Raw genomic sequence first — 13,143 nt, 5'->3', positions numbered from 1 at the left:
CTCCAACCACAGCTTTGCAGAACATGCCCAATGCCTCAACGCACATGGACTCACTCATGTGTACATACTCATCCACAAGATCACTGGGCATACGCAAGCATCCGAACAACTATAATACATTTCTGATAAGAGGAGAAGCCAACCTTTTCAAGGGGATCCAACTTGCATTTGAAGGTAATTAGCACACCCCATCACTACCTCCTGGACTCATTGTCGGACAATGAACATAGGATGTTGCTAAAAAAACTCATCCGATTTATCGACCATTGCTCCCTCGGAGTGATGAATGCGTACCATATGTGGGCATTGAGGAGCCTCGGCCGGGAAAATGATCGAACACCTTGTGAGCGGCATCGGAGGCTAACGTCGGTACCGTCCTTGGACCACCACAGCAAGCTTGTCCAAGCACATGCCCTCCAGCATTATCCGTGGAGAAAGAGGGGGTGTGCCGAGGGATGTCGAGGACCCTGAGGAAGGCGTGCCTAGTAGTACTCGGATGGCGGCGGGAAAAGGGCCACAATGCTGGTGATTGCCGTGGCGAGCAACAACGGTGGGGCGTTCAGTGGATGCGCTCGCATGGCTTGGGGTGGTGTTGAATTAGCCAGAAATGGGTGGCGGCAGCGAGGGCCACCAGGCCAAGGAGTTAGTGTGGAGGAGGGAAGGTCAACAATGGCCATTGTGCCACAAACGGGTGGGCTAGGGGGACAAGAGGAGGGAACTGCGGGCATCCGCGTGGACGCAAACTCGGCCCAAATTTGGGCCGAAAATGGGCCGCAGCGGACAAGAAAATGGACGCATGTCCATTGACATCGGCACATTGGGCCGTGATTTTTGTCCGTGCCGACCCGAACGAACGAAATGTGTCCCTTCGTTGGAGTTGTCCTTAGTGCTCAAATATTTCTGGAGGTCGTGTCAAAATTAGAGGATGGAGTTGATCCAATGGTACGTCTGGAAAATAAAGAAGATATGTGATTCTTTGTTTTCACTCTCGTAAGGCTTCTACGACTTCACCTTTCTCTCCTTGATCTTCATCGTCGATTCTGTGGATTCGCCTGCAATCGGCCCACCGCTCCGATGAGGGGAGGGGAATTATGGTGCCTCTGCTCTAGATAGTAGATATATTAGGGTTTAGTCCTCGCATGTACGGTGTTCGGGCGGATGGTAAGTGTTGTCTTCGAGTCAGTCTTCTGGGCCATGAGCCTTTTTGAGTTCATATGTCAGAACAAATTAGAAAGAGCTCCAACATAAATTTCTTCCTACTACTCGAGGCGATAAGGTTAGGGTTTCTTGTCGTGCGTACACGGCGACGTGATTTAATGGTTCAACAACAACGATTTCACCTTCCGAACGTTGGTCCTTAGGGGCACCTGCATGAAGATTTCCAACAATCATCGAGAAGTTTAGGCCAGCTCCCATATGGGAGCTACGACAATGGCAAATCATCGGCTCGTTCTAGTTGTGGTTTGGTAGTCCATCAACCTCGATGTAATTTTTATTATGTTTGGGATGCTTTGTATTTCTTCTTGAACTTTTTAATAGACCAGGTTTACTTTTGCAAGAAATAATTATGAAGGGAAGCTAATACATTTTGCAAGACGTATTTTTTGCATGTAAAACTTCTGGCCAATTCATCATCTGTCATGGCAGTAAAAGGAACACCAGGAATAAATATATTACACATAGGTTTGTAGACCTCTTAGCGCCGACTACAAGCACTAGAGTGAGCCTAAGGCACGCCGTTGTCATCTCCCTCCCTCGGGCGGGGCCAAACTTGTTGTGGCAGACAGTCTGGAGGTTGTCGTGCTAAGGCCCCACATGACCAGCGCACCAGAACAACTACTACCGATGAAGAGAAGTGTAGATCGAAAGGATGCAACATATAGACAAACGAATGAAGACGGGATATATGGAGATCTACTAAAGACCAACACAAACTGAATACCACGAGATTCGCGGGAGACACACCTCCACACCCCCTTCGGCGATGCTAGACGCATTGCCGGGAGGGAGGCTAGATGGGAAGGACCTTATTCCAGTTTTAGGGAGCCGCCGCTGCCTCGCCTTCCTACAACTAGATCTATTATAAACATGCATGTTTGAGTTGGGTTTCCACTGGTCGAGATGTTGACGCAGGGCATGTGAAGGAGTAGTAATGTCAAAACTCTATATAGTTGTCTTCTTCTAAACTTTTTATGCCTTCCTTTTTGCCCTTGAAGCTTTTCAAAATCTCTGTTTAATTTTGCCACAACTGAAATGGATGTAAATTAGTGTGGCCGCTGGTAAAATGCGTCTTTCCCCTAATTGCATCCTAAGAATGGCTATACTAGAGCTTTTTAAATGGCTACGTCGCCACAGTAACTGTCAGTATGGCGCTCGAGCCCAAGAAAAGGATCTACCCGACTCACCATATCACTCTCTGCCTCCATAATTTTTGGAGCAAGCTCCAAATAGTGGGTGGGAGTCTTCATATTTTTAGAATGGGGACGATGATATGGAGCGCACTCCATATCAAACCGTCACACACAAGGGTGAAAGTTCATCCATTTTCTTGCTCTCCTGCCAATGTCAGTCGTTCGTACGACTCCCATGGTACCGGTTTCCACCAGTAAAAGCACCCATTAATGGTTGTTGCCTATCGGCACGCCTTCCTTGCCTTGTTTCTCGCCAGAGTGCGCCCTTTTCAGGTCATTTTTCTGCCAAAGCGCGACTATATAAATTGATACTCTCCACTCGCCGCCACATTGAATCATCTTTCCCTTTCCTACTGACTATATTACCCTACACCTTGCTTGTGATATGTCGCGCTTAGACCCTCCTCATGGACCTTCCTCAACGAGATCGAAGAGGAGCGCATCGAACGAAAGTTCCAAGAATTACTATGAGTGGGTCCAAGCCACCGTGTTCCGAGAGACTGAATTAGGCGTTGGGGCCAATCGTCTCCCTGCTCCCTGCTGGTATTTCTCCTGTGTGATGGAAGACATCTTGGAAGAAGTAGAAGCCACAGTCACTATGGCTACAAGACCGTGTCCCTCGCCCGCATCCAAGAAGCCCAATGGTACCTCGACCACATCAAAGCACATGTGGAAGCACTTGAAGCCTCGTCCTAACGTGAGGACACTTCCAAACAGAGGAGGAATCTAATGGAATAACATCATGTTTCAAGTTGCTCTGTTAATTTTGATTAGTCATTCTAGTTCAATTTTTATTTGTCGGTCCAGGTCAATTTCGATTTCCATGTGATGTTCAACGACACAATATAATTATCAATGCAATGTCTAATTTCTTTATGTGCAGAACAAACATAGACATTGATGGATGGATCCGCAAAATATCGAATTTGAGTCATGGGACTCTCTGTTTGCGCACAACCTTCACAACCTCTACAAATTATGAAGCACACTCCAAAGCGATTTTTCGAGGCTGCAAATAAGGCACATCTGCTACAATTGTTTGAAGAAAACGACGAGCCGCAGTAGCTTAACATGCATATTATGGCATGTATATATAGTGCTTAATAAGGTCATATCTTAAACTTGCCATGCAATCTAGAGATAACAATAACAATATGATGAACAATTAATTATCTCTTAGTCTTACTAGTAACTAGACATTTCTACATATATGATGAGATATTATTTCGAAAAGACCATTTCTTAATAAAGAGAAAACATATTATTTTCTTCTGATTTATCTTTACTGCTCCTCAGCATCAAGTTACCATTTTACAAGTCTTAAAAAAAAGCATGCACGAATGTGCTTTTCTGATCGTAAAAAAGGTATTTTTTTTAGAAATTCTGAACTTTTTTTGCAGGCCAAAAAAAATTCTGAACTTCTTTACAACAAATAATTTTTTAGGAAATACAATAAATATTGTTGAATGTTCAACTCCTACATACTCCCTCCGTCCGAAAAAACTTGTCCCAAATTTGTTTTTCAAATTTTAATGAAGGGAGTACATGCAAATTTTAATGAAGGAAAAACATTCCTAATGTTATTTTTCACGAACATTTGCACTACATAGAATATTCAACAATACTAGCAGGAGTATTTGTTATCAAAAACATTCAGAGTTTTTTTTACTACTCATAAGGCTGCACGTGAGCTCGAGATCATAAGCTCCATGTGCGAGCTTGCTTTAATCGTCATTTTCTCCCGAAAATAAAATCGTGATTTTTCTCAGCAGTTTAGGAGTCCTACGTATACTTCTTTGCACCGCATCGAGACCCACTACCCATGTCCCACCGTGTCAGCGTCCCAGCCCCCTCCCCAGCCCGCCACCTCAGCGAGCTCCGCTAGATATTTTCCGACACCGCTAACTCACTGCCTAACGGGTCCCACGTCCGCGGCCCCGCCACCTCAGCGAAATCATGGGGCGGCACGTGGAAAGAGAATGCCGTGCCATCGGTGTTCGGCACGGCGCAGCGGATGGGCCTCCTCCTCCTCCTCCTCCTCTCCCTCGCTTTCTCCCATACCCTCGCAGTCGCAGCCCCGCTTCGGATTGCATAAGCTAAAGCGCGCGGCGATAAGAAGCGGCACACCCTCTCGCTCTCCCGCCTTTTGACCCACCTCCGCCGACCCCCTTCCTCCCTCCGGCATCGCGGGCTTCTCTCCTCGGCTCGGGTGGTGTGGTGTGGCGTGCCGGACGCTGGCCATGAAGGACAGCGTGGGGACGAGGCAGCACTGGCCGTGCGACTACTGCGGGGAGGCGGCGGCGGCGCTGCACTGCCGGGCCGACGCGGCGCGGCTCTGCGTGGCGTGCGACCGCCACGTGCACGCCGCCAACGCGCTCTCGCGGAAGCACGTGCGCGCGCCGCTCTGCGCCGGCTGCGCGGCCCGCCCGGCCGCGGCGCGCGTGGCGGCCGGGGGAGGCGAGCCGGCCTTCCTCTGCGCCGACTGCGACGGCGGGTGCGAGGGCGCGGCGCGCGTGCCCGTGGAGGGCTTCGCGGGCTGCCCCGCCGCGTCCGAGCTCGCCGCCTCGTGGGGCGTCGACCTCCTCCCTGGCGCCGGCGCCGCCGCCGCGTTCGGTTGCGGCCTCGGCGGCGGCGGCGGCGACCAAGAGGATGAGGATGCCTTCTTCTTCTCTTCCTTGGACTACTCCATGCTGGTTGACCCCGAGATGCGCGACCTCTACGTGCCCTGCAACCCGCCGGAGGTGGCCGTCTCGGCAGGCGGCGGCCGGCCCCTCAAGGGGGAAGCGCTGTGCCACCAGCTCGCCGAGATGGCGCGGCGAGAGACGGAGACATCGCAGCCGCAGGGGTACTCGGATCTGAGCCCCAGGACTCCTCGCCGGTCCTCCGCCGGGGCTAGCGGGCGCTTGCCTGACAAGCAGGCTCCCCCACCGCTGCCTCCTGCTCCGGAGGTACCGTGTCCGTACACGTCCCTGCTGATGATGCCGTCAGCTCACTGCGCCGAGCTTATCGGCAACGACCGCCTCCGTGACGACGACGAAGAGCAACTTCGATGGGAGTTCGCCCCACCCTCATCAGTGCCACCCACCCAGGTAAAAAAACATGAGAATAATATTATGCAAACAAATAAATCAATTGTTGGTGTTCAGACAATTTACATGTCAATTGTACTAATAAAATGTTTTGTTGGCGTCTTAATGAATGACTAAATTAGTTGCATTGCCTTCAGGTAGCCGCATCGTGGTAGCCAAACACACATTAACATCACATGTTTTGTAACACTACTCGGTCACACGAGAAATGTTCTGATCTTAATTTTCTGAGCAAACAACAATAGATCATCAAACAGGTTTTTGAAGGCTACATGGTCGTTGCTACTTTGTGCAGTTCCCGGTTAATCCATTGATCATTCAGATCATGGAATGCAATCATGAATTCATGATCTCTGGTAGGTCATGGAAAACCTATTGGCGTTCAGATGAATAACAAGGTGCCGGTTCCAAAGTTATCAGAGTTTAGCGTCCATTTCTTTGTACGTGACCTGAGGGTCTCCTCTCCTGTGGTTCTCACGGACTATCAGGCTCTAGTTTTGTCCTAGATTTTGTCAGCCAGAGAAATGATTGGTTTCACTAGTTTTGAGTAGAGATAAATTTGCCCTTTATTCGCTCTACTTTTGTCCTAGTTTTTGTCAGCCAGAGAAGTGATTGGTTTCACTAGTTTTGAGTAGAGATAAATTTGCCCTTTATTCCCTCACCATTTATGGCACGGGTCTTTCAACTTGAAAGGGGAGTAGAATGCAGTTGCCATGGAGGCTCATGGACCGGGTTGTTTTAGGACACTGAATGCGCAGGTTGGCTGATAATGAATGGTATATTCTCCTCTACCAACAGTGCAAATTAGACTGGAATTTCTGAGCTGGTGTTGGCGTGTTGCTATCGCGATATGAAGAAGTGTACTTTGTATGATTTGGCACGTTACTAGATTCTTTTGAGTATTTGACTTTTTGAACATGGAATACATCGCCTGATGGCAAACAGTATTTATTCAATCTGCTGACTACATCGACATTGCTATCTATACAGTTTTCATTCACCCGATAATAGTATTCGGTATGCCTGTGTTTGCTTGTAGAGTTTGCATCGGCAAAAGGATAGGTTTGTAGGAATCACTTCCTTATAATTGGATATGCTTCAAAATCTTCTGACTTTCGTCAATATTTTTCTGGAATGTGCTTATTGTGGAAAGCCCTGACAGTTCACTACTTGCTATCTGCAGATATGGGATTTCAATTTAGGAAGATCAAGGAACCACAATGAAAAGACTGCACATGAGATTGGATTTGGTTCAAACAATGGAGGCTTTATGATCAAGAGTTACAGTGACATGCTCAAGGAGATTTCTTGTGGAACAACGAAAGATCTGGAAGATATTTATGACTCAGGATATGGTGCAGCTGCTGAAGATATAATGTCAACAAATATTTGCCAAGTGCCATCAAAAAATGTAAGTTATTCCCCCCTATGTCTATCCACTACATTCAGTATGCAGAGGCCAAGGGTGTTCACCCTCTTTTTGAAAAAAAAGTCCCCGGCATAAAGTGCATAAGGCGACACGCCACAATGGTGTTAATAGCCCGTGCATTTGCATCGACAAGATCTCACATGCATCATGCAAATTTTTAATATTTTGTACACAGTGCTATAACCTCATACCTAGCAGCAAAGTCTAAACATGACTGCTCTACTAGGATACGCCTTGTTTACAAATACAAGGAGTCCTCTAGTTTGCATTCAGCGGTTATTGGCTTTTATTCCTTTGTAAGCAACAGGGATAAAAGCCACGTGCATTAGATAATTCAGATACCAGGCAATTAGTTAAGGGTAATTTTAGTAGCCGTTGATCAAAATTCAATGTTGACAAGATACTGAAAGGAACTGCTCGACCTGAACCTGCTGAAAATGTGCATATTCATGGGGATACTGACATCCCATCCGCGCACTGTCGTTCCTCTTGGCTATTAACTTTCCAGTTGACAATGTAACAGATCTTTCGCTGATGTTGATGTGCCACTTTCTCTTGAGTGCATTCAGGCTGCTGTGTTCCTAATTCAGTCTTATCTTCTTTTTTGGGGGGCAAACATCTTATCTTTGAAGTGGCTGTTCTTGTGAAAGTTGGCTATATGGTCCCATTTAGTGTGAAGGCTTTAGGTGCTCTCAATCGCGGTGATAGTTATAGGCCACCATACAGATCCTTGTTCCATGCTCCTTTGGTCCACCAATTCATGGGTCATCTTGTTTCTTTGCGAAACATCAAGGGGCAATTTTGTCAGCCCTGATAATTCGCTGTATGTAAAGGCCCACCACGTGTTATTTGTTTTGCATCATTGTAGAGAAGTAGAGTCTCCATCAGCGAAAATTTCTGTGTCTGCTCTTGCAATTGTGGTACGTTTGTTGATATAGTTCTTGTCATCTTTTACCTTTGCAGGTTAGCACGGCGAGCAACAAGCGAATGAAGGTAAGCTCATGCACCTCGACGATGGATGGCCCAACAACCTCCGGCAGCCATGTGCCTGCTTCAGGAGGGGCCTTGGGGAGCTCTTCCCATGACAGAGGAGCAGCTCCCGCTAGGGAGATCTCCTTTGGTGATCAAACAATCGTCCCGACTGGACCCGAGAGGCCTGCCGCAAGGATCGACAGCGAGACGCTCGCGCTAAACAGGGACAGCGCGATGCAGCGGTACAAAGAGAAGAGGAAGAATCGCAGGCATGAATGAACCGATGAACAGATAGATAACCTGTCTTCATCACTCCTCATAGACGGTTGTAATTTTCTCATGCGTTTCTGGTGCTCCCTGCAGGTACGAGAAGCACATCCGGTATGAGTCCCGGAAGCTGAGGGCGGATACCCGGAAGCGGGTGAAAGGCCGTTTTGTCAAGTCGAATGAAGCGCTCAATGCCGGCAGCAATGGCGGATGAGCGAGCTAGCCTTCTTCCTTGCTCGCAGCACGGAGATGACATCCTGCGCCGCACCTACGCATGATGCCGTGCATTGCTCAGCTATTTTTTGTGTCGTCGTCGTTTTCAGCATCGTGATCCAGAGGATCATATTCACGGTGTGTTTCTTTTGTAAGAGACCTCTCCTTTTCTCCTCAGAACACATAAATAGCCAGCTTAATTTTACACAATGGTATATACGGTGCATATATGCGTCTCATCTTCCATGCTCATGATTTCATGAATGGATACCGCTGCTTAACCTACCAACTACGTAGTAATTGAGATCCAAAACGACAAACAATGTACTCCTAAGAACTCTTTACATGATCTGATGATAAGAACTTGAACATATCAAGGTGCTGCTATTGCTCCTAAGTGATTGGTCAGTGCCTGGCCGGCGCCCTGGGGTAACGGGAGAGTGCGCAGGCACTGCCGAGAGAGAGGAAGGCGGCAAAGGAGAGCGCGAGCGCGACGGCGCCGACGTCGCAGTAGCTCCGGTAGAGGCGGCACACCGCGTACCACCCGCTGGTCTTGTTCCCCCACATGGCCACCGACCCGATGGCCCCTGCGCCCGCCGTTGCCGCCGTCAGTAGGTTCACCACCAGCTGCACGCAACAAAGCAGACAACGACGATGCCGTCCGTCGGTCGAGATCGATGAAGGTACACGAACACAGATGCATGGACGTATGATCTATACTAGCTTAGATGGAATTTTTTTCCTTCTTGCCGTACGTAACGTTACCTGGTCCACGGTGTGCAGCCAGCGCTTGCCGATGAGCTTCTTGACGAAGATGGCCGTCAGCAGCGAGTATGCTGTGCAGAAGAAGTTGGTCGCCACGAATGCCCTGCTCACCCACGAAACAAGAACCGATCAGACACGCTCGATTCGCTGGTTGCAGAAGCACACGGGAGATCAAGACCGATCGATCTAACTAACGAGTGAACGAAGGAAGGAGCATGCGCTAGCTGCATGGCGAGAGATTGGCGATGGTACGTACACCCAGACGTCGAACATGGTGAAGTTGACCTCCACCCCCCAGCGCTCCTGCCGGTTGGTGACGACGAGGACGGCGGCGGCCAGCGACGCGACGGCGGCCCCGACACGCAGCGCCACGGTGGCCGTGACGTGCTTCGCGGAGGCCACATTCATCGTCGCCGCGTCCTGCGACTCCAGTTCCACCATGGCGACGGAGGCGCGACGAGTCATATGCGGCGGTGTCAGCCCACGCGCGCCGGATGAAAAACCGATCGGACAAAGAGAAGGCTTGGAGGAATTATGGTTGAATCTATATATGGACAGAGGATGCTTCTTTGCAAATGTCTGGGGAGACTTGCCCGTAACCTAATCCAAATGAGTCCACCGGAGGTACGACTCCCATTCAATCTACGTACCTTCTCCAGCTTCATTCAGAACAAACTGAATTCAAATGCCAAGATGCAAATATCTCCTGATTTTTTATTCGGAATTCTTTTTTTTTTAGCGAGTAACTTCCAATCTATTCATATTTCATCATGGGAGTACAAAGAACACCACAGGTAATAAAAATTACAACCAGTTCCGTGGATCACCTCGCGACGACTACAAACACTGGAGCAATCAGAAGGCACACTGCCGTCATCGCCCTTCGCGTCGAAGCTGGGCAAACCTTGTTGTAATAGACAGCCAGGAAGTCGTCGTGCTGAGACCCTCATAGGACCAGCGCACCAGAGCAACAACCATCACCAATGAAGAAATTCGTATATCGGAAGGATCATACATGTAAACACCCAAACAAAGACGAATGAAGATCGGATCCAAACATATCCAGTGAAGACCAGCACCGATCGAATCCCGCGAGATCTGACGGAGACACCTTCACATGCCCTCCGATGATAGATGCACCATCGGGGCGTGGATAGAATGTGGAAGACATTATTACTACCGGGGGACATCGTTGCTGCTACATAGCCCCAACCAAGACTTGGAACCTAACAAAAACGGGAACGGGGTCCCTCCCGCCGGCGAGGGGAGAGGTCCTCCACACCTCCATGACACATAGGACAACGGAGATGAGACGGACCGACGACGGTGCCGACGGAAGGAAGAGGAAAGCATGAGATTTTTTTCTTGTGGAGGAGGAAAGAGAAGGCGTGGTTTCTCTCGGGATAGTGTATAGCTTTTATTCGGAATTCTATACTTGTGAATTTCTATCTGTTGTGTTGTGTAGTCTCCTCTACATAACTAGTCATAAAAGTAGCAAACAGGGTCAAAGAAACACTAAAATAAGCAAAAACAGGTATAATCCACCACAATGACAACCACCATGTCATATATCTCCTGATTTCTATTTGCAATTCGCATATCACTTGTCCCAACGTCGGGTCAACATTTTTTTGAAGCATGAACCGTAGATAGTGTCTTCCTGAAGATCTTATCATTTCTAACAGACCAAATGCTCCAACATCCAGCAATAATAATGTCAAGTGCCAAATCTTTGGGCAGTTCATTGTGTCTGAGGCATATTTCATCAAAGCTTGAGATTCCTCTTCCTCTACTAGGTAGAATCTGATTCCAACAATCCAAGGCAAAGTTACAATCCCCAAAAAGGTGCATAAGTGTTTCTTCAGTGTTATCATTGAAGGAAATATGCCCTAGAGGCAATAATAAAGTTATTATTTATTTCCTTATTTAATGATAAATGTTTATTATTCATGCTAGAATTGTATTAACCGGAAACATAATACATGTGTGAAAACATAGACAAACATAGTGTCACTAGTATGCCTCTACTTGACTAGCTCGTTAATCAAAGATGGCTAAGTTTCCTAACCATAGACATGAGTTGTCATTTGATTAACGGGATCACATCATTAGGAGAATGATGTGATTGACTTGACCCATTCCGTTAGCTTAGCACTTGATCATTTAGTATGTTGCTATTGCTTTCTTCATGACTTATACATGTTACTATGACTATGAGATTATGCAACTCCCGTTTATTGGAGGAACACTTTGTGTGCTACCAAATGTCACAACGTAACTGGGTGATTATAAAGGTGCTCTACAGGTGTCTCCGAAGGTACTTGTTGAGTTGGCATATTTCGAGATTAGGATTTGTCACTTCGATCATCGGAGAGGTATCTCCGGGCCCACTCGGTAATACACATCACTATAAGCCTTGCAAGCATTGTAACTAATGAGTTAGTTGCGGGATGATGTATTACGGAACGAGTAAAGAGACTTGCCGGTAACGAGATTGAACTAGGTATTGAGATACCGACGATCGAATCTCGGGCAAGTAACATACCGATGACAAAGGGAACAACGTATGTTGTTATGCGGTTTGACCGATAAAGATCTTCGTAGAATATGTAGGAGCCAATATGAGCATCCAGGTTCCGCTATTGGTTATTGACCGGAGACGTGTCTCGGTCATGTCTACATAGTTCTCGAACCCGTAGGGTCCGCATGCTTAATGTTCGGTGATGATTTGTATTATGAGTTTATGTGTTTTGATGTACCGAAGGTAGTTCGGAGTCCCAGATGAGATCGGGGACATGACGAGGAGTCTTGAAATGGTCGAGACATAGAGATCGATATATTGGACGACTATATTCGGACATCGGAAAGGTTCTGAGTGATTCGGATATTTTTCGGAGTACCGGAGAGTTACGAGAGTTCACCGGGGAGTATATGGGCCTTATTGGGCTTTAGGGGAAAGAGATAGGAGAGGCTGCACGCCCCCCAATGCTTAGTCTGAATTGGACTAGGGGGAGGGGCGGCGCCCCCTCCTTCCTTCTCTTCTCTTTTCCCTTTCCTTCTCTCCTACTCCTACTACTTGGAAGGGCTCCTAGTTCTACTAGGAAAGGGGGAATCCTACTCCCGGTGGGAGTAGGAATCCCCTAGGGCGCGCCATAGAGAGGGACGGCCCTCCCCCTCCTCCACTCCTTTATATACGGGAGTGGGGCACCCCTTGGAGACACAAAAATTGATCATTGATCTTTTAGCCGTGTGTGGTGCCCCCCTCCACCATAATCCACCTCGGTCATATCGTAGCGGTGCTTAGGCGAAGCCCTGCGTCGGTAGCATCATCATCACCGTCATCACACCGTCGTGCTGAAGGAACTCTCCCTTGAAGCTCTGCTGGATCGGAGTTCGTGGGACGTCATCGAGTTGAACTCGGAGGTGCCGTGCGTTCGGTACTTGGATCGGTCGGATCATGAAGACGCACGACTACATGAACTGCGTTGTGCTAACGCTTCGGCTTTCGGTCTACGAGGGTACGTGGACACACTCTCCCCTCTCGTTGCTATGCATCACCATGATCCTGTGTGTGCGTAGGAAATTTTTGAAATTACTACGTTCCCCAACAGTGGCATCCGAGCCAGGTTTATGTGTAGATGTTATATTCATGAGTAGAACACAAGTGAGTTGTGGGCGATACAAGTCATACTGCTTACCAGCATGTCATGCTTTGGTTCGGCGGTATTGTTAGATGAAGCGGCCCGGACCGATATTACGCCTACGCTTACGTGAGACTGATTTTACCAACGTGCTTTGCACACAAGTGGCTGGCGGGTGTCAGTTTCTCCAACTTTAGTTGAACCGAGTGTGGCTACGCCCGGTCCTTGAGAAGGTTAAAACAACACTAACTTGACAAACTATCGTTGTGGTTTTGATGCGTAGGTAAGAACGGTTCTTGCTCAGCCCATAGCAACCACGTAAAATTTGCAACAACAAAGTAGAGGACATCTAACTT

The 13,143-nt window shown here is 48.0% G+C and overlaps 2 protein-coding genes across 2 annotated transcripts; one reads left to right on the top strand and one right to left on the bottom strand.

Moving 5' to 3' along the window:
• Positions 1-4,463: 4,463 nt before the first annotated feature.
• Positions 4,464-8,591, top strand: LOC125521351 (zinc finger protein CONSTANS-LIKE 14). Its single transcript, XM_048686417.2, has 4 exons — positions 4,464-5,500; positions 6,684-6,911; positions 7,893-8,170; positions 8,265-8,591. Exons 1-4 carry the CDS (start codon positions 4,652-4,654, stop codon positions 8,380-8,382), a joined length of 1,473 nt encoding a protein of 490 aa, XP_048542374.1. The 5' UTR covers positions 4,464-4,651; the 3' UTR covers positions 8,383-8,591.
• Positions 8,592-8,743: 152 nt separating this feature from the next.
• LOC125521352 (CASP-like protein UU1) lies at positions 8,744-9,882 on the bottom strand. Its single transcript, XM_048686418.2, has 3 exons — positions 9,403-9,882; positions 9,147-9,249; positions 8,744-9,008 (listed from the first exon to the last, which is right to left on the bottom strand). The coding sequence occupies exons 1-3, from the start codon at positions 9,609-9,611 to the stop codon at positions 8,787-8,789; spliced, it is 534 nt and encodes a 177-aa protein (XP_048542375.2). The 5' UTR covers positions 9,612-9,882; the 3' UTR covers positions 8,744-8,786.
• Positions 9,883-13,143: the final 3,261 nt, after the last annotated feature.

Source organism: Triticum urartu, chromosome 7A (assembly GCF_056163025.1).
Source record: "Triticum urartu cultivar PI428250 chromosome 7A, HENAU_Tu73, whole genome shotgun sequence".
NCBI classification, from domain to species: domain Eukaryota; kingdom Viridiplantae; phylum Streptophyta; class Magnoliopsida; order Poales; family Poaceae; genus Triticum; species Triticum urartu.
This window is presented reverse-complemented; position numbering and strand designations above follow the sequence as displayed.